General features: G+C 35.1%; 1 protein-coding gene across 1 annotated transcript; it reads right to left on the bottom strand.

Moving 5' to 3' along the window:
- Positions 1-1821: 1821 nt before the first annotated feature.
- LOC144955956 (uncharacterized) lies at positions 1822-22703 on the bottom strand. The gene is made up of 12 exons (XM_078886217.1): positions 22694-22703; positions 17443-17644; positions 15652-15797; positions 14521-14743; positions 13793-13890; positions 12508-12669; positions 11284-11703; positions 10147-10276; positions 8614-8709; positions 7469-7566; positions 3015-3175; positions 1822-1955 (listed from the first exon to the last, which is right to left on the bottom strand). Exons 1-12 carry the CDS (start codon positions 22701-22703, stop codon positions 1917-1919), a joined length of 1785 nt encoding a protein of 594 aa, XP_078742343.1. The 3' UTR covers positions 1822-1916.
- Between the last annotated feature and the right edge of the window lie 345 nt (positions 22704-23048).

Raw genomic sequence — 23048 nt, 5'->3', positions numbered from 1 at the left:
TTGTTATTATTATTACTATTGTTGTTATTATTGTCATTATTATTATTATTATTATTATTATATTATTATTATTATTATTATTATTATTATTATTATTATTATTATTATTATCATCATCAGACCTGCCACTTCACGAAAAAGGAAATCAGTATGACATTGCAAAAAAATCAGTATCTGGGGAAAAAAATCAGTATGAGACGTAAAATTATCCAATTATCTCGCCCCCCCCCCCCCCCCCCCCCCTTGCCCTTATTTTTCCCCAACACCCAAAATGGCACGCACAACGCCAATCTGGCAATCGGACTACTAACTTATTTAAAGATGGTGGCACTTGGTAACGAGTCAGAAGCCAGGGACCGCGGTGGTTTACCAGTACAGCTCGCTGTCGCTTCACAAAGGAAATGAAAACTAAATAACGCGCCGTGTGTGTTTTCTATCTGTGTGAGGGCATCACAAAGAGGCTCGCCACGTCATGTGATCTATCGAGGTATCGCGGGACAGGTCAAAGTTCACGAGACTTGAAAATTTTAACGTGCAACGTAAAGCACAAAGTAAACGTAAAAGAGAGGGGTGGAGGGCTGCGGGCCCTCGGTCACTTGGTGAAACCGGTACGATCGGCAAGTAAATCGGGTAAACGGTAAATACGAAAAAAAGGTCTTGCAAATCGGTATGATACCGATTAATCGGTATGAACGGCAGGTCTGTATCATTATTATTATACGTATTGGTGGTATTATAACTTTTGTATTTTTTGTGCGGTTATTAATGGTATCAGTTTATTTTTTGGTTCCATTTACCTTTTTTTTTCTTCACTTTCATGTATGTTGTCATCAAATTGTTGATTTATTGGTGAAAGCCTAAGATTGAATAAACTTTGAAAAAAAATGACAAATGACATTCCATGTAGCTGCCCATTAACTGTAGCCTTTAAACAACTAATACTTCCTTTTAAAGCAAAAAAAAAAAAAATTCAACTCACTTATAGTGACCAGGGTCAGCCGGAAGAATTCAAAAAGCCTGTTTTATGGCTTTATCAAGAAATATGGCATTCCTTGCATTATACAGGGATAGAGACTAAAAGAATTTTTTTTATCAGCAAGATAAGCACAGCCCATACATTGTTCCCAAATGCCATTTCACAATTTTGATTAAATTATCCCTCTCCTTACCACGTACAGAAAAATCATCACATTTGTTACGATACAATAAACATTTTTCTTGTTCAGATTTATGTTGCATATCACAAATTTGAAGAAAAATATGTGTTTAGTTTATATGAACTTAATGTAGTCTTGATAGTCGAGCTTGTTTTTGCAAACAAAATTATGGGTAGCGTGCTTCTAGGGTAGGCATGACATTATGGGAAATACTGAAGATGGTCAGTAACGAGAGGGATAATGCAAAAGAGTGCTTATTTCTAAAAGCACCCTGACGGCCAGGTTCTCATTTTACACCTGATTAAAGGGGAGAGTATTTATAGTAAAGATCCTTTTCCTATGCCCTGCTCAAAGTGCGAGTCGAAACCCCGACCATCCAATACAAAAGTGAGTGTCATACGGTTAGACCACATAGCCGCACAATATCAGATTGACACAGCGGGCCATAAATAGAGATAAAATTTAACTCACCGATAACAGTATCAATATTAGCAGTGTTGAATTGTCCGTTGTCAAGGGCACAGATATATGTTCCTACATCGTTACAAGACGCTGATTTTATCGTCACAGTCACCTGAGACTCTTCACCGACGGATGAGACCGAAGTTGTCAAATCATACGTCTGGTTGGCAGTGGGTGTCAAATCTTTGTCGAAACGCACAATTTCAAAGGCAGCGAAAGTATTGATGTTGTGGACTTTGGACATGGTCAAGGTGTTAAAGTTTGACCCAGATACCCGACACACTATGTCAAGGTCACTCAAATCATCAAAAGACTGCGGAGCTTGGATTGCAGTAGCTGTAAAAGACAGCCAAAACATATGTATGGAAAAACAATGTTAAGAAGGTAATTTTTACAAAAATGAAAATTATCCCAATTATTTTTGTTATGACAAACGCATCTTTTTGCTTGAATGTCAACCTCTTGAAGACCTGAGATGCACATTCCTCCCACCAAATCCTAGCATCAGGAAGACATTGTATACTCACCTGGAACAACTACAAAAGACGGCTAACTTCTACGTCACGGCTTAAGACCGAAGGGCAAGAGCTCAGGTGGTCGCAGGTTTGGATAAGTAAGTTCGCTAGATAGGACATAGATCTATGTCTAAGTACTTTCCACCGGACATTATAGTAGATCCAGCTACCAATAACAGCAAGGTTTAAATAACACTAAAAATTCTTCCATTGTCAGGAACAGAATTACAACCCAAGTCCTCAAAAAATAGGTTCCAACGGTTAAAGATTAGATAAACTCCAATTCCTCCTCCCCGAAAAAAATTAAATGGTTTAAAAACTGACACCCCAAAACATATTGTTTAAAAATATTTCGCTAGTATTGAGAATATTAGAAATTTGCAATAAACAGTTATACAATAATTATGTAATTCATATGAACCGAGGGGGGGGGGGCGATAGCTCAGTTGGTAGAGCACTCGCTTCACACGCAAAGAGACTGTGATCGACCGACCCCGGGTACAGTGATTGGCAAGATGAATCTGTTAGATCTGGCAGGTAATACTTTGCGGATAGACTAGCGTCCTATCCAAAGGATGTATATGACAATGTTAAATTGAATGTAAGCTTTAATTTAATATACAAATACAGAAAAAAATGACGTTTTGGGTTTCCCCTTTATCAACAAAACATGATGAAATGAATGAAACACTACAGACGAATGAGATAATGTGGTTGTGGCATTGTTAACAAGAGAGAGAGAGAAAGAGAGAGAGAGAGAGAGAGAGAGAGAGAGAGAGAGAGAGAGAGAGAGAGAGAGAGAGAGAGAGAGAGAAGAGAGAGAGAGAGAGATAGAGATATTGACATGCAATTAAGGTCGAATACTAAAACAACAACGTACCAGCAGTTCCTGGTTCCACGCAGTCCCGGCAAATGAAGAAAAGGTCAGACCTTCAACACAAGGCATAATGGTGAAGAGATCGCCGAAACACACAATATATTTGGAATTGCTGTAAGGGTGGGCGATACGACCCGTGATGGGTTTACCCTGGCATATGTCACCTGTTAATGTGGATAGAATAGTAATTTTAATAATAATAAAAATAATAATAATAAATAATAATAATAATAATAAAATAATAATAATAATATAATAATAATGATAATAATAATAATAATAATAATAATAATAATAATAATAATAATAATAATAATAATAATAATAATAATAATGATGATAATAATAATAATAATAATAATAATAATAATAATAATAATAATAATGATAATAATAATAATGATAATAATAATAATAATAATAATAATAATAATAATAATAATAATAATAATAATAATAATAATAATAATAATAATAATAATAATAATAATAATAATAATAATAATGATGATGATGATGATGATAATAATAATAATCTCATCTCATGTAGTTCCATATCTGAAGCAGACGTCGGAGGTCATCTTCCGCCAAGCTGATCTATCTCTTGCCAATTCTATTAAAGCAGCGCCACCTTTCTCAGCTTCATCTGTCCAAGTTCTTATCCCTTTCAAATACGTTATTCTTTGTCTTCCTCTTATTCTTTTTCCATTCATCTTTCCAGTCAAGGCGAGTATTTCCAAACCAGGGTGGCGGATAATGTGTCCTAAAAATTCCATTTGGCGTTTGATGATTTTTGTTATCAGTGATCTTTTTCTGTTTGCCATTTCTAAAATTTCTTCATTTCTTTTCCTTTCCATCCATGACACCCTCATCATTCTTCTGTAAAACCACATTTCCACTGCCTCCAGTCTTTTAACCATGGTCTTGTTTATGGTCCAGCTCTCACAACCATATAGCAGCACAGACAGTACATAGCAATCCAGGACTTTGATTTTTGTTTTCATGCTAATATTCCTGTTTTTCATAATTGTATGCAGCTGGTTGAATGCATTCTTCGCCATACCTATTCTTTTCTTTATTTCACAATCTGATTTTCCATTGGATGTTACATTGAAGCCTAAATATTTGAAACATTCAACTTGTTGTATTGTTTGTCCTCTGCTTGTTATTACACAGGCTGGTGGGTTATTATTTTTAGATACCGTCATACATTCTGTTTTAGATATATTCAGTTCCAGTCCCATATTTTCACTACTCCTGACTACAACATCCAGTAATTCTTGTAGTTCATGTTCAGATTCTGCCAGTAGAACCGTATCATCTGCATACCTCAGATTTGTTACATTCTTTCCTCCAATACACACCCCCTTCTTATGTTCGATATCTCTTAATATCATTTCACTATAGAGGTTGAATAAATCTGGAGACAAAACACACCCCTGCCTAACTCCTCTTCTAATAGGTGTAAAACTGCTTAGTTCGTTGTCAACACGCATTGCTGCTTCTTGTTCCCAGTACAAATTCCGTAATATTCTTAAATCTTTACCATCAATGTCCAAGGATGATAGAATTTTGAATAGTTTTTCGTGTTGTACTTTATCAAAGGCTTTTGAATAGTCGATGAAACACATATACAGATCTTTATTTACTTCAATACATCTTTCCATCAGCATTGATAATGTGAATATTCCATTTCTGGTACCCTTGTCCTCAACAAAACCAAATTGCATCTCCCCAATTTCAGGTCGTATTTTATTTCTTATTCTTAGTAAAATTATCTTCAAAAGAATTTTTGTGAGGTGGCTCATTAGGCTAATAGTTCTGTGTTGTTCACAATCAACTGCCCCTGGCTTTTTTGGTAGTGCTATAAAAATGGATCGTTTCATATCAGTTGGCATTTTTCCTGTGTCATACACTTGATTTAGAAGGTTTGTGATGAATTCAATCCCCATTCACCCAGGCCAGTCAAGGCTTCAATTGTTATGGCATCAGGTCCTGCAGCTTTTCCATTTTTCATGCTTTTCACGACGTTCCTAACTTCATCTTTAATTATAGAAGGCCCTTCCAGTTCTTTTATCATAGGCATTTCTCCTCGATTATCAAAGAAAAGTTCTTCAATATATTCTGACCATCTGTTTAGAATGCAGTCTTTGTCCATGATGGTGTTTCCACGCTTGTCTTTGATGCATCCACTTTTAGCACCTGATTTAGTTTTGTTTGTCACTGCTTTGATTTTCTGATGGAAGAATTTGCCATTTTTTTCTTTGCAGGACATTATATAGTGACATTGTTCATTTATCCAGTCTTCTTTAGCTTCGTTGCATTTTCTTTTTATCTGCCTGTTCAGAGTCTTGTATTTTTCTTCCTGATTTTTGGCCTTTCTTCTCTCATTCATTAGTTCTAATATCTCTGGAGTAATCCATTTCTTCTTCTGCAACTTAAGTGTGGTTGGAACATTTTCTTCTAATGATGCAGCAACACTGTCTTTAAACTGCTCATATTTCTCTTCTATATCTGTTAGTTCTCCAAGCACTTCAAACTTGTTTCTTACTGATAGTTCAAATTTTTCTTGTATCTTCTGTTCCTCCCGGAGAATGTCTAGTTGGTATTTAGGTTTAGCCTTTGCTCTTTTGCAGATTTTCAATTTAACTCGTATGGGGCATAGCACAGGTATATGATCGCTGTTACAGTCAGCCCCCGGCATAGATTTGGCATACAAAACCGAGTTTCGGAAACGTTTGCTGATGAGTATGTAATCTATTTGGTTTCTCACTCCATCTCCAGGACTTTTCCATAATAAATAATAATATAATAATAATATAATAATAATAATAATAATTAATAATAATAATAATAATATAATAATAATAATAATAATAATAATAATAATAATAATAATAATAATAATAATAATAATATATAATAATAATAATAATAATAATAATAATAATAATAATAATAATAATAATAATATATAATATAATAATAATAATAATAATAATGATATTAATAATAATAATAATAATAATAATAATAATAATAATAATATATAATAATATAATAATAATAATAATAATAATAATAATAATAATAATAATAATAATAATAATAAAATTCATAGATTGCCAATCTCCACCTGACTTGTTCAATGGCAATATACAAGACATAGGTGACGTGAGAATTGTAAGAAAATTAAATGTTACAACTGTAGATGATCTATATGCTCTTTCAGCGCGGGGGGCTATATTCGCATCTCTGTCACAAAATGGCTGACACCTGATAGAGGCAGCATGGGATTGACAAGCTGAGACAAAGCGACATTTGAATTCGGTTGAAAAAAATCTCAATTAAAATATCCCCCTAGGGCCAATTGAATGTTCTGATGAAAGAAATGATACCATTGGTTCCATTTATAGTACTTTTGTAGAAAGTAGGATTGGATTACATTATTATTTTTGCCTTTCAAGATTGGCCGCACTGTGCGGCCATTGGTCAGTCGAACAGATTCTGCTCTGGGCACACTGTGCGGCCAATGGCATTGAAAGAGTTAAATATTACAACTGTAGTTGGTCTATTAAGGTATGTTAATACCGAGGAAATATGAAGAATGTGATTCTGAAATGTAAAAGAAAAGTTAATCTAAAATATTCTGTCTTCAGTAGTGGCTGGTAAAGATTGACAGTGCCGCAAAGTAAAATGTAGGGATAGTCCCAGAATGTTGTTTTAGACATTTTAGACCGGTCTTCGTCAGAAGATTTGGGGTTTGATTCCCAGTCGAGGTAGAAGGTTTTGTCAGATTAAATGTAGAACTAACAAGTATAAATCAACGTTCGTTCCATCAGCAATAAAAATTTTGAATATTTCATATGGTACAGAAAAACCAAGGATTAATTCGTTGACTGATTAACTGATTAATTTATTTAATGTAAGATTAACTGACCAATTGATAATGATGATAATTTTTGGTGTCGAATTGCCACAATCGTAACAAATTGAAAACGAAATGAATATGTTTATGTTGTGTATATCGCATGTGTGAAAGAAAGAGAGGAAGAGAGAGAGAGAGAGAGAAGAGAGAGAGAGAGAGAGAGAGAGAGAGAGAGAGAGAGAGAGGAGAGAGAGAGAGAGAGAGAGAGAGAGAGAGAGGAGAGAGAGAGAGAGAAAATAAGTAGGAGTGAAATATCTGTTCAATGTTACAGTTATCGTTTAACGTTATAACAAGTGTAACTAAATGACAAATTGCCATATTTATGGACAATAAAGATCTATTATTATTATATACATATATATAATATATATATATATATATATATATATATATATATATATATATATATATATATATATATATATATATATATATGGTAATATTTAGTTCAAATATCATTAAACGTTAATGTCACTTAACGATAGTACATGAAATCAATAATGATGAAGTACGATATAGAATGACTAACTAGGTATGACCAGCAGGTTGAAAGGCTCCGAGACAGCGGCAGGTGCTGATATCTCACATCGCAGGGTCGTATCGTTCCATGTCATGTCGAACACTTGTCTGCATAGGAGAAAAATGAGGTGTGCTTTACTTTACAACATTAGTCGTGGAATGTAAAATGCAATGCCATGAACACAAATGAATGTATAAATAACAGCTTCAGAAAAGAACCCTCAGGGCTAATAGGCCCATGGAGCCTGAGTGTATCCCGGTTTCTATAAGGCCCATGGAGCCGGAGTGTATCCCGGTTTCTATAAGGCCCATGGAGCCGGAGTGTATCCCGGTTTCTTTATATAGTGTGAAATGGAAAATAGCAATTGCTTTTTTACCTTTTGGATAGGACGTTAGTCTAACGCAAAGCAATTTCTGCCGGATCTAACAGATCCAGCTACCCAATCACTATGGGTGGACAGAGGGGGTCAGAAAAAAATCTTGACTGCACCCAAGATCGATCTCAGTCCTTTTGTGTGTGAAGCGAGTGTTCTACCAACTGAGCTATCAGGACTCCCTGTATCCATTATATCTCCTTAACAAAACATGATCTCCTTAACAAAACATGAAAAAAAATGTATTCCAAGTCTTCTATTTTAAACTATAAAATCAAATTTTAGCATCTAAATCATTCCGACAGAACACCGTTTTGAGGCTACAAGTCAGATTCATATATTAATGCTATCAAGTTCAATAAACAAAAATGAATAGAACAGCTTCAAAAAAGATCAAAATACAAATCACGGAACATTTCGGGCTCAAAAACCTTCTTCAGCCAACAACAAAAAAAAATAGAGACATAAATACATTAGCAAATTCCAGATGGACGATAGAGATATTTTATAGGCCTTCTCTGTAGAAAAATCTTGGAAAGATTTTTCTACAGAGAAGACCTATAAAATATTTATGTTGTCTGTCTTGATTTAGTAATGTATTTATGTCTTTATTGGGTTTTTTTTGCTGTTGACTGAAGAAGGTTTTTGAGCCGAAACGTTCTGTGCTTGGTATTTTTTTGGGTTTTTTTTAAGTTGTTATATTCATTTTTGTTTATTACCCTTTACAGTCCACAGTTTCTAGCAGCCTGGTATCACTTTATTAAGTTCAAGGAACACTTACGAAAACGTGACTTGTTGTATCTGCCAACATCCATCAATGCCGTCCCTGATACTGGTGCTATCTTGAGGAATTCCAGAGTCAACGTATTGACCAGTGCTGAGGGAAGGAATACAAATAATTGAGCACCAGCATCTCAAGGAGGCTAACGACCATTCAATATCATAAGCTTTACAGATAGTCATTGACACACATCTCGGGGTGCCTAAATGAGTCAATAAAAGGCCCAAAGATAAAGAACTGAACAAGTGTGTATGAAAGGTGCCAGGCAAAGCAGGAAAGAAAAATACAATTGTACGGCTATGCGGTCTAGTGGTATGACACTCGCTTTCGGATCAGAAATTCTTGGGTTCGAGCCTCGCACTCGGCGCATAGTTGAGTCCTTGGAAAAGGCTCTTTACTCACATTCTCTCACCGTACTCAAGTGTAAAATGAGTACCTGGCCGTTAACAGCGTTGTCTTTGTCCGAAAAATTGTAATATCGCCTAACAGGTGTCATGTCCCATCCTACATGCTAAATGTTGCTGTTGACCAGGGACCCCTTGTAAAGCGCTTTGAGCACATTTAGTGGATATTGCGCTATATAAAGCTCAATTTTTTTTTAAAAATTTTTTTACAAGAAAAAAAACATCCCAAAAAAACTTAGAGCTGTACTTGAACGCAGGGACCTAAAGGTCTGATGACAATTGACTTAACAGAAGACCACAAAGCCACACAAACTCTATGCATGTGTGTCAATTGTATAGTAAAATAAAGGGAGTAAAAGTGACAAAGTAAATGATGTTTTCAGCCTTTTTGAAAATATCAAATTCAGAAATTAAGGAACAGGCATAAGTGTAAGATAAAGAACTGAACAAGTGTGTATGAAAGGTGCCAGACAAAGCAAGAAATAGAAATACAAGGAAAAAAAACATCCCAAAAAATCAGTCGACCTTGACTGGGGATCTAACCTCGGGCCTTCTGATTACAGGTCAGACGTGCTACCATTACACCACAGAGGTTCCCGATAGGTGGCACAATTTTAATCAGAAGGTCTGAGGTTTGATCTCAATTGTAATGATTGACTTTTAGAAATAATGTATTAATGGTCAAAGGGAAACAACCATGTAATATATTCATTGAGTATAATTTCTCATGAGTTAAATCCCTTCACAAACCATATTCAAAATAGATCATTTGTTTACCTATATTATTGTGTGTCGTTCATAGTCCTTGTACTTTGTAGTTGCCCTTTTTGAGTATAAAAGGAAATGTTTCTGAAATAAAGTCCTCTTACGTGTTACGTGTTATTGTTGGTCAGGGACCCTTTGTAAAGCACTTTGAGCAAGTTCAGTGGATATTGCGCTCTATAAATGCTCAACTTTTAAAAAAATTCTTTATTTTAATCTAGCACATCTCTACTGACCTAATTTATTGTAATCAACAGTTAATAGTAATCATTTTTCTATTTATTTATTTTTTTTTAATTAAAGCAGTGAGTTAATCATATCTTATATTCTCTATATTACCTTTTGAAAAGAAACCCTGCTCACTAACCTTTGATCTAATCGTGTCATCTTGACCTCTGACCCTGACCTTACATCTACAATCCCTTTGCATATGAAGAAGTTTGAGGTGATGGGTGTGTATTCTTTCTCTGCTGTCAGTTCAACTGGCTGGGCTTCAACTGAAATTTTTTAATTCAGATAATTATTGCATTGCTGTATCATTAATTTAAATCAAACAAAATTTTTTTAAAAACTTAGAATATAGCAAATTAGTATGTCTATGCTTTCAATTTTACATAAAAGTTGTCCTTCAGAGCCACCAGACCAGGCAGTTTATCCCGGTTTCTATAGCGTGATTCAGACAAAAGCAATTGCTTGCTACCCTTTAGATAGGATGCTAGTCTATCGCAAAGTATTTTCCACCAGATCTAACATACCCAGCTACAGCTACCCAATTACTGCTGGGTGGACATGAGGGGGGGGGGGGTCAGTAAATAAAAAAATCCTGACTGCACCCGGGATCAATCCTGGTCCCTTTGCTCGTGAAGGTGAAGCGAGTTTTCTACTAACTGAGCTACGGGATCCCCATTTAAATCTTACATCCTGGGATATATCATTTTGTTTAAAAGTTTCAGTCATTCAAGTTTTTGTTGCAATGCTTCTCTCGATCAGTAATCAGTTATTATGAAAAATGAAAAGTGAAAAATTGAATTTCAAATGACATATTTTACGAGATTTGATTGACTTTTTCATCATTTTAAACAACTTCATTCACGCCTAATGATAAAAGAACGTTTATTTAAGTCGGATTTCATAATCTGAACTTTGTGCGGCTATGTGGTCTAGTGGTATGACTCTAGCTTTCGGATTGGAAGGTCCAGGGTTCATATCCCGCTCTGAGAGGTGCATATTTGAGTCCTGGGAAGAGGCTCTTTACTCACATTCTCTCACCATACTCAGGTGTAGAATGAGAAACTGGCCATTCACAAAGTTCTCTGAAAACAAAAAAAATTGTAATATCGCTTAACATACGTCATGTTTTGTCCTACATGTTAAGTGCTATTGTTGACCAGGGACCCCTTGTAAAGTGCTTTGAGCACATTTAATGGATATAGTTTAGATAAGTCATCCTAGAATAATGCTAAAATACAGTTAAAACTTGTAAAATAAAAGAACGTTTACATACCAATCACATCTTCCACAGTGGCGGTTGCATTGTACCCATTATCCAACGCACACATGTACTCTCCAAGATCCAAACAGGAGGAGCTCGATACAGTCACGTCAAAAACCGTGACACTTCCTCCTCCGTATTCAGCAGCCAGTCGTGTCCTTGAAACGTTTGCAGAAATCACTCTCGGATTCAAAGTAATCACGTCCAAGTTGGAGCTCAGGATAGCAATTTCCCCGTTGAGTGATTGTGCCCTGCTGCTACCCGAAACACCACTACTACTACTACTGCTGCTGCTGCTGCTGCTTCCACTATTTGAGCTTGCATCCTCGAGTTTAATGAGAGATAAGGCTAAAAATTCACCATCAGCAATACGACATTGAATCGTCATTTCTTGGTTTGTTGTTATTGTTGTCGGTACATTGATAGTGGTCACTGTTTGAAAAGATCAAAAATTTGCATATTCAGGGATATTTGTTCATAAGGCAATAATAATGATGATGATAATAATAATAATAAAAATAATAATAATAATAATAGTAATAATATAATAATAATAATAATAATAATAATAATAATAATAATAATAATAATAATAATCATCATCATCATCATAATAATCATAATAATGATAATAACAATAATAAAAATAATAATAATAATAATAATAATAATAATAATAATAATAATAATAATAATAATAATAATAATAATCATAATAATAATAATGATAAAACAATAAATAATAATAATAATAATAATAATAATAATAATAATAATAATAATAATAATAATAATAATAATAATAATAAAAATAATAATAATAATAATAATAATAATAATAATAATAATAATAAAAATAATAATAATAATAATAATAATAATAATAATAATAATAATAATAATAATAATAATAATAATAATAATAATAATATATAATAATATTATGATTAATCTATTCTTTAAAAAAAAAAAAAAAAGAAAGAAAGGGTTGGGGGTTAACATGTTAAATTTTTTCCAATAAGTATAGAATTACTGGCAAATCAAAACATTTTAAAATTACAAATTGATATTTGAATAACTTGCATCTCTCTCTCTCTCTCTCTCTCTCTCTCTCTCTCTCTCTCTCTCTCTCTCTCTCTCTCTCTCTCTCTCTCTCTCTCTCTCTCTCTCTCTCTCTCTCTCTCTCTCTCTCTCTCTCTCTCTCTCTATCTCAAAATCTCAAAATCAAGTTCCTACCTGCAACACCAGACTTGACACACTTTGACAACAACGGTGAGAAAACCAGGTCAAGGTCGCATTGAGTGACTAGGTACAGATCTCCAAAGCACAAAATGTATTTGGTGGGGTTGTAAGGGTGAGGGATCAGATTTGTCGTTGGAATTCCGTCACAGATGTCTCCTGGGGATTGGGTCAATGCTTAACAATCATTTGTTTGTTTTTTTTGTTGTTTTTTTAAAGGGTTTTACAGCGCTTGCAACACATTAAGGTCATATCAGCGCCAGTAAAAAGGAAGAAAATGGGATAGTAAAAAGTTCTAGAATTACAATTAAAGCACCCAAGAAAAGGTAAGACAAAGGAGAATTGGTTAAAATAGGAAACAGATGTAGATTCCAAGAACATACTATCAAAGTACTTAGTTTGAGATCACCTAAAAGTCTCATCCAGACACAAGCACAGGTCCCCACTAAATGGAATACACTCAAATTTTTACAAGTCATATATAATACGAAAACAAAACATAATATTATATAGTGCATAACAGAGAGATGATATACAAGGAAAAAAATATCATCTCCCAAAATTAACTATACATTTGACTGTTTCCCTCTCAGCCAGAGTACCCGGCCAGGGCCATGACAAAATCAAGTAATCTCATTCCAAGACAATGACAGAAAGCAAGTTGGGAAACAGATGAAGGAGGACAGAAGACACAGTAAGTGCCTTCCTGCCCACTATGGGATGCTATGAACCCCTCCCAGGCTAAACAATCAATAAGATAAAGATCATGATGATGACAATAGCATTTGTCTGTAACCAACAGATCTAATCTGTTTTTACGACAATGGTGGAAAACTGAATTTAAAGCATTAATAATGTAATCATATTAATATACTTTTAATGAGGAGAATAAAGCAGTTTCTTTACGAGGGAAAAAAATCATATTTTAAAAATAGTTTTGACTTCAATATCAACTCTCAGGACTTGGTCATCTCAAGTTAATATCAGCGGATCACATATGTTCAGCTTTGAATAACAAAAAATATTGGTTATAATAGAGCTTAGGGATTTTCTTTTAATAGCTCTCCATCAGACCAGTAAGTGACAACTGAAAAAAAACGCTCTGAAACTGTTTACTGGAATGCACACGCATATTTTTAAAAATGCTTATTATAATAGATTGCATAATGCTGGTGAAAAAGGTAAAAAGATTGTGGCAATATTGTCAGCCATCTGATATTGTCTGACATAGTGTAGGTCTGCTCCAATTGTGATTTTGAAAAAGAGAAAAGTAGTAACAAACCTGGAACTACAAGCACATTGAACGTGTCACTGACTGTAGCCGGGGCAGAAGTCTCACAGCGAAATGTTGTATCATTCCAGGATGTTTCAAATACTTGTCTATGGTCATGAAAATATTTTAAAAATCAATGCAGTGAAAATTATATTATCTACACCATAATATTAACTCAAAATGAAAAAGGCACATGAAATCAACAAATTGTGTAATGATTTTAATTTGTGTGCCAATGTTAATAACAAATCACTGTTTCCCATTAGAGTTTGCATCTCTTGTATGTCAGGTTTTCATCTTCATTCATGTCAACATTTGCTAGAGAACTTTGAAAGAAAAATATAGGAGAATAAAATTACGCTATTTTTTTTGCATTTCAACAGATTCGGTTACATCTGGTAACAACACACAACTAAAGTACTAATAAATAAATCATATCTCCTCTTTTTCAATTCAATTTTGAGTCACCAACTTATGGTATGTCAAAGTTATTTGACCATTTGCTTGTAGATCTAATAGTCCTTGACAAATGATGAAGTTACTTGATATTGACTGAATCTGACTCAGGCACGACGGTAACTGATGGGGGTATAAAGCGCTTTAAGCACATTTAATGGATATTGCTATATAAAAGCTCAATTTAAAAAAAAAAAATTATGCCCAAATAAATGTTTAGAATTTATATTGCACTTGAATTAATGGAGAATTTATCTTAAATTAACCAACAAATATCTTACTGGAAAGTCGTTTGTCTTCGTTCCCAGCACCCTTGGACCCCTTCTGACACTCTACTTGACTGTACTGGAATTCCGGAGTCTACAAACAGACCTGTGTTCTTATCTTGGTATGTCAAAGTTATTTGACCATTTGCTCGTAGATCCAATTGTCCTTGACAAATGATGAAGTTACTTATTATTGGGGTATAGTCTGACTCGGGCACGAGGGTAACTGATGGAGGGACTGAAAACAACAAAGAGAGAGTGTTGACTAAATTTGATCATAAGTAGTCTGTCAAAGCCATTAGGCCCATGGTGCCAGAATTCATCCTGGTTTCTACAGCAGCATGAAATGGACAAAAAAAAAAATAATAAAAAATTGAGCTTTATATAGCGCATTATCCACTAAATGTGCTCAAAGCGCTTTACAAGGGGTCCCTGGTCAACAGCAACATTTAACATGTAGGATGTGGGACATGACGCCTGTTACGCGATATTACAATTTTTCAGACAAAGACAACGCTGTTAACGGCCAGGTACTCATTTTACACCTGAGTACGATGAGATAATGTGAGTAATGAGCCTTTTCCAAGGACTCAACTATGCGCCGAGCGCGAGGCTTGCACCCAGGACCTTCCGATCCGAAAGCGAGTGTCATACCATTAGACCACATAGCCGCATGGATACATTCTGGATAGGATGCTAGTCTATCGCAAGGTAATTTTCACCAGATCTAACAGACCCAGCTATCCAATTACTAATATGAGAAATTGAAGTGAGTAGAAAAGTGCCAGAAAACAATAAAGAGTAAAAATTGTGCAGCGATGAGGGCTCGGACCCATGACCTTACTGATATGACAACTCTGTCAGCCGTGGGAGGGATGCTAGGCAGTCGACGCCAATCACTGCTTGGTGGAAAGGGGAGACAGAAAAAAGCTATCTGAGGTAGCTGTCATAACCTTTGCAACATTTAAAAAAAAACATTCATCATTTGATAATCTTATGGTGTAACTACTATATCCTGTAAAACAAAAACGGCTATTAGTTTTGATAACAAGGTTTATCTTCTTATTTAAAAACAGATTTTTAACAAAAGGTATACTTCATATAACTGATTAACAATTTCAACATTCTAAAAATATATCTTCTTACCTTCAATACTAACCGACCCAGAAGCTGACTGAAGATTGTCATGGCGACAAGTGTAAATACCTTGATCACCACAAGTAATGTCAGTGATGAGAGTATCGAAATGGCTGCTCCCATCCTGGAGGTCTCTGCGTTCAATTTCAGAAATTCTGGGAATAACAGATTGTTCAAAAGGCAATAATGAATGTTAAATAACAGATTAAGTAATACAGTTTCATTTATACATGCTTCCACTTTCTGCTAACAATACAAATCCCTTCCGAGTTACACCTAGACTTAGACTTAGAGTGGGTACAGCATGCAAACTCAAACCATAGTATCTCAGTATTTATGAGAGGTGTTTCTTCACAAGAAGCTAATGGCCCTAGCCAACACAACCCCGGGAACAGCTCCATATATACAATTTTTGATTTTTATTAAGAAACACGACAATATTGTAAATTAGAAAAGTACAGAGATGGCGCACATCCACAAATTTTTTAAAAATCTCTCGTCATTTTGAAAGAAAACGTGTTTACTAATTATACAAATTATAGATTCGGGAATGAAGAAAAGTCATGTGATTTAAAACAACGTTGTATAAGAATCTAATTTGGATTTAATTTCAGACGGTGATAGATAAAGACCCTTATAAATTATATCAAATTTAAATTCTAATTTTGAAAACAAAAACCCAGAATCAGAAACATAAACAGGAAATAGAACAGGGTTGCCAGATTATTTTTAGGCATTCTGCCAACTGGATTTAAAAAATCTGCCAAAATACCACAAAAATCTGCCAAACCATATTATTTATAGTACCCCATTTGAAAACTCATCAGTTTTGTTAAACGAAAAATTCACAAGGCCTATGTCATTTTTTTTTATTTTCCCAAGTTTAAAAAATCATTAATACATTAAAATTGCCATGGAATATGTGGAGTAGACCTATACATGATATAAATAATATCGGAAAATAAAATCTGCCAAATATCTGCCAAACTGCAAAACCGTTTTTTCTCTGCCAGACGACTTCAAATTCTGCCCCCCAAAAAATGACATTTGGCAGAAAATCTGCCAAATTGGCAACCCTGAAATGGAATAGGGTTTCCTATTGCCAGATTAATTTTGCAAAATGTAGGTTAAAAATGTGATCCCTCGCCTCAAAACGGTATTAAGTCGGGATGGTTAAGATGCTGAAAATTGAGTTTTTAACCAGACATATCAGACTTGGGTTGAGTTTAGATGTTTTATTGAGGGGAATGAACATCATATTTGAGGGTACCAGGACCAATAAATCGAATTTTTGACCAGCTTAGCTTTAATTTTGGCTTTTGAGTATCTGGTTCTTCCCGACATAATACCGTTTTGAGACGATGGGTCACAAATACAAAACAGGTCACAGAAAAGTGCCAAATTGCCTGATTAGAGTTCATATTATGTCTTTTAAATAACTAAAATGATATAATTTGTTAAATAAATGTCTAATATGACAATGATAATATATCAAATCGAATTTATTCAAATAATACAATGTTTTTGAAATTTTGCGATTATAAGCCCAAACTGGCAATCTTAGACTATTATGCATGCAGGTCTGGACCACAGATAAGACGAGAGTAGCGGGTCTGACATCTGCTTATGGGCCTAGTTTAACATTGTTGTAATGGACAATATAACAATCGTTATTTTTCCTTCGAGCTTCAAACATCAACATTTTCATTAGTTTACACTTCTTTGCTTATCAATATTTTTTTCCCCTTCGAGCTTCAAACAGGAACATTTTCAATAAGAAGAAAGGGGATGGCATAATACCTGTTTGAGAATGATTCTTGTGTTCCATCTTGATAAAATCTGGCAAGGTCCCTTTCGACGCCGCCATTGTCTTGATCAGTGTGTATTAGGGATACACTTGTATAGGAACCCGGGCTTACACCGCATGTAATGGTGAGCTTGGATGTGATGTTAGCTGTAATACTGCTACTACTGCTACTGCTGCTACCGACAAAGGATACATCTGGTTTTGAGTGTAGGGAGGTAAATTAAAATTATATGAAAGTAAAATTTACTGTACTACGATTTTATTTATTTTTGTTTGTACTACTACTACTACTACTACTACTACTACTACTACTACTACTACTACTACTACTACTACTACTACTACTACTGCTGCTGCTGCTGCTGCTGCTGCTGCTACTCTTCTACTACTACTAATACTATTACTACTACTACTATCTACCACCAACACCACCACCACCACCACCACTACTACTAATATTACTACTACTACTACTACTACTACTACTACTACTACTACTACTACTACTACTACTACTACTACTACTACTACTACTGCTGCTGCTGCTGCTGCTGCCGCTGCTGCTGCTACTTCTACTACTACTAATACTATTACTACTACTACTACTATCTACCACCAACACCACCAACACCACCACCACCACCACTACTACTACTACTACTACTACTACTACTACTACTACTACTACTACTACTACTACTACTACTACTACTACTACTACTACAAGCAGGGATAATGATAGTGATAACGATAATAATAAACAATAGTAATAATAATAATAATAATAAAAATAATAATAATAATAATAATAATAATAATAATAATAATAATAATAATAATAATAATAATAAGGATAGTAATAATAATAATAATAATAATAATCTCATCTCATCTCATGTAGTTCCATATCTGAAGCAGACGTCGGAGGTCATCTTCCGCCAAGCTGATCTATCTCTTGCCAATTCTATTAAAGCAGCGCCACCTTTCTCAGCTTCATCTGTCCAAGTTCTTATCCCTTTCAAATACGTTATTCTTTGTCTTCCTCTTATTCTTTTTCCATTCATCTTTCCAGTCAAGGCGAGTACTTCCAAACCAGGGTGGCGGATAATGTGTCCTAAAAATTCCATTTGGCGTTTGATGATTTTTGTTATCAGTGATCTTTTTCTGTTTGCCATTTCTAAAATTTCTTCATTTCTTTTCCTTTCCACCCATGACACCCTCATCATTCTTCTGTAAAACCACATTTCCACTGCCTCCAGTCTTTTAACCATGGTCTTGTTTATGGTCCAGCTCTCACAACCATATAGCAGCACAGACAGTACATAGCAATCCAGGACTTTGATTTTTGTTTTCATGCTAATATTCCTGTTTTTCATAATTGTATGCAGCTGGTTGAATGCATTCTTCGCCATACCTATTCTTTTCTTTATTTCACAATCTGATTTTCCATTGGATGTTACATTGAAGCCTAAATATTTGAAACATTCAACTTGTTGTATTGTTTGTCCTCTGCTTGTTATTACACAGGCTGGTGGGTTATTATTTTTAGATACCGTCATACATTCTGTTTTAGATATATTCAGTTCCAGTCCCATATTTTCACTACTCCTGACTACAACATCCAGTAATTCTTGTAGTTCATGTTCAGATTCTGCCAGTAGAACCGTATCATCTGCATACCTCAGATTTGTTACATTCTTTCCTCCAATACACACCCCCTTCTTATGTTCGATATCTCTTAATATCATTTCACTATAGAGGTTGAATAAATCTGGAGACAAAACACACCCCTGCCTAACTCCTCTTCTAATAATAATAATTATTATTATTATTATTATTATTATTATTATTATTATTATTATTATTATTATTATTATTATTATTATTATTATTATTATTATTATTATTATTATCATTATTATAATAATAATAATAATAATAATAATAATAATTATTATTATTATTATTATTATTATTATTATTATTATTATTATTATTATTATTATTATTATTATTATTATTATTATGATAAATTGATTATTTTATATTTTTATCTGTTTGAGAAGTTTTACACAACGTTCAAATCGTCATAGGATTTCACTTCCTGCACACTCCTGACCCTTAAGTGAACAGCCGAACTATTGATGTTGAAAACAAACAATATAACACAAGGGTGTCATCACATTGATAACTAAACATCAGCCAGTTAAGCAGGTAAGATCAATTGAAGAATTATAACGGCCTTACAATATCAAAGGAATACACCCAACGCCTTCTATATAGCTACATAGAAGGCCTTGATACACCCCGAAAGCTCCTCGTGCTAAGGGAAATAACCCAAATAATCCCTCAACTAACTAAGAAAAAATAAAACCTAGAGAGCTGCGCCGGTGTTACCAATACTTAGCTTCTATACCAGGACAAATCATTCGTTTGGACAGAAAAATAAATAAAAAACTTACCGCTTACCGTCAAAAGCAGTTTAGATTTGAAGATGCATTTGTTTTTTATCAAAAAACATTCGGTACTGGACAATCCTTGATGAATTTCAAAAGTTGTGTTGATATTATATCCTAATTTTTTTAATGATTCATTCCTCGCGAAATCGTGTGGGTTTCGTTTCTGTTATCAAGGTGCCGCCCCAGTTAAAAAAGTTTATTGGGAAAAAGATACGGAAAAAAGTGTCCATAGATAGGTATGCGATTTGGTGCATTAGTGCAGTAAAAATTGGTGCGCAAAAGTAGTTCGTAGCGGATGCGAGACAGCGTGTGTGTGTGTGTGTGTGTGTGTGTGTGTATGTGTGTACGTGTGTGTGTATGTGTGTGAGTGTGTGTGTGTGTGTGTCCTTCTTTTTTTTTTTTTTTTTTGGGAGTGCCTACGTACACGGTAACGGGGCATCTAGCCTCAGGATCTACGTACACGTAAACTGGTTTACTGTTGCAACACAAGCAATAGATGGTCCTCGCTGTCGTGACCGCACGCGCTCGTGTGTGTGTGTGTGTGTGTGTGTATGTGTGTGTGTGTGTTTGTGTGTGTGTGTGTGTTATTTTTTTTTAAATCAAAACAATTTTAACCATTAATGGCGAGATTCGATCTTACCCTCCCCAAACTCCAGATCTTAGTCTTAATGTTATCATTAAAAGACAAGCTTTGCGATTTATAGTTTAATTGAAGCCCGAGTCGAAATATACTCTTACTACTGCTCTCTTGGTGAAACGATTTATTCCGCATAAGCAATCTGCAGAAAAAAAATCAGTGTCACTGTAAAAGGTTAAAATTTCACGAAGTAAGCACCGTGGACACCGCTGTAACATTCCTTTGATCTACGTCATCAGGCAACCCGTTGTTTCTTTCATCTTTTCCCATTCCCCCTTACTATTCCCCCCCCCCCCCCCCATCCCCCCCCGCCCATCTCTCTCTCTCCTCTCTCTCCTCTCTCTCTCTCTCTCTCTCTCTCTCTCCTCTCTCTCTCTCTCTCTTTCTTATCATAGTGTTATCCCTTCCCCTTCCCATCTCAATGTAAAATGAAAACGTTCTGCTGTTTGCAGATACATGTATGATTGTTTTGTTTTTTCTCTCTCACTAGGCTAGGATTAAAAACCAAGACATCAGGTAATTGGTGTCTAATGCCAAAGTATAGATTCTCTCTTTGGCCAATTTAGTCACGTATGTGGCAGCCCAGCTATTTATTATGTTCTGCCTATAACACACAATAAGTGGGATTTTGGGGGTGGGTACGAAAGAAATCAAGGTCATAAGTAACCGTGCACAAGAGCTGTATAGGGAATTGGTTTCTGGGGGTCTTGCAAATACCAAATATTTTATGGAAAGCTCTTTCGAACTCCAAGACGTCTGGTTTGTTTTGCTATCTTGGAACAAACGAAACAGATGTCTTGATGTGTGACCTAGTTGTCTGATTTTGTGACCTGGATGTAAGGTTTTGTGACCTAGATGTATCCTTTTGTGTGTGCAAGCCATGCGGGTAAGTACAGCGATAGCTTGCCAGTTGAGGAAAAGAAAAAAAAAGAAGCAGCGTATCCGCATTTGAAAAACAAAACAAAAAAAATGAAAAAACAAAACAACTTAACCTTTTAAAGGCGAATATCAATCTTACTTGACCAAAAATAAAATCTTACCGTTTTCATCAAAAGACAAAAAAACAAATTACAATTTAAAAACTCGAGCTTTTATATAGGGCAATATCCACCCAACGTGCTCAAAGCGCTTTTTATCAATATTCTTACTGCTCTTATGGTGGAAACGTTTATTTTTTCTGCGTTGAAAAATAATATAAATGACGACTATTATTTGAAAACAAAAAAATCAATGTCACTGGCAAAGGGTTAATTGCAGTACTCCTGCATCCCGTGAGACTCCTACGGCACTTGCTAATCATAAAAAAAGGAAATAGCAACCAACAATACTAAGTTGAAAAAAAAAGAAGAAAAAAAAGGGGGGGGGGGGGGGGGGGGGGGGGGGGGGGGGGGGGGAGCAAATCCAGTAGCAATGCAACCTTTAGCGGCGAAATTCGATCTTTGACCTAACACCAAATCCTCTTTCATCAAAAGACAAGTAACGGCAAAACGATTATAGACAATTGAAGTCCGAGTTGCGATAGTCTGACTGCTCTCTTGGTGGAAAAGCTGTATTCTCCGTTAACAATAATAAAAATAAAAGCAAACTATTATCTGAAAGCAAAAAATTTGCTTCCCTGTTAAGGGGTTAAGAACATCTGCCAGCATCGTTGACATGCTCTACGTCACCAAGGTCACAAGCGACACACGTCTCCCTTTCGTCTTCATCATGCAACCCCCCCCCTCTCCACTCTCACGGTGGTGGTGGCGGCGGATAAAAAAGGCCTTTTTTTCTTTTATTCAATCAACTTGACTGCTGGTGGACCCTAGGCCTCTCTACAAGTCCAAGAAATAATACTCACTTTTTCTCTGCTCCAACGAAAATATCTACCCCCTACCGGTCTAATTATTTGTAGCAGACGACAAATTTCTCAAAACGGTCACGTGACACTGTAAAAACAACACAGGAAGTCCATGAAAGCTTATTTACGGCATTTCCTTTGAACCGTGTAAACAACAAAATTTCGTTTTCATTCGACTCAACGGGTCAGATTGGCCGGTATTTTTTAACGTATTAAAGTTCTGAAAAATCAAAATGTTTCTTAGAAAGCTGAAAGATGCTAGTTTTTGAAACAGAGGTAGGTTTTTTAAAAAAATCTTTATATTTTACGTGAATGCATGCTCAAGGTGAGTTGGACGTGCAACGGAGGTTGGTAGGCCAAAGGCCCACCTCTCTAACACAGAAAACTATGTGTAAATTTAAACGTTTATTATCTGATCGAGAAAATCGTGTGATAACTAGTCACCCATTTGGTGGTATAAAGACAATAACAATGATCAGTGATTGGTCGATTTCATTCACGTTTCTGTTTATAAACAAGCAACTATGTTTGTCCGAGCACGTGTGAGGGTGTGTCACAAATTCCATGTTTTGATTGGTCAAAAATCTACTGGTTAATTATAACGGCCTTACAATATCGAAGGAATACACCCCGAAAGCTCCTCGTGCTAAGGGAAATAACCCA

Source organism: Berghia stephanieae, chromosome 10 (assembly GCF_034508935.2).
Source record: "Berghia stephanieae isolate SIO BIC M18660-M18661 chromosome 10, UCSD_Bste_1.3, whole genome shotgun sequence".
NCBI lineage: Eukaryota > Metazoa > Mollusca > Gastropoda > Nudibranchia > Aeolidiidae > Berghia > Berghia stephanieae.
Note: the sequence above shows the minus strand (reverse complement) of the source record. Positions and strands in the feature narration are given on the sequence as shown.

What these genes read in the sequence shown, in the direction of transcription:
- LOC144955956 (XM_078886217.1), bottom strand. An exon ending in CACTGTGGAAGATGTGATTG is followed by an intron (nt 10,277 to 11,283) that starts GTATGTAAACGT and finishes AAAAAATTTCAG; the next exon opens with TTGAAGCCCAGCCAGTTGAA. An exon ending in ATACAACAAGTCACGTTTTC is followed by an intron (nt 7,567 to 8,613) that starts GTAAGTGTTCCT and finishes TCTCCTATGCAG; the next exon opens with ACAAGTGTTCGACATGACAT.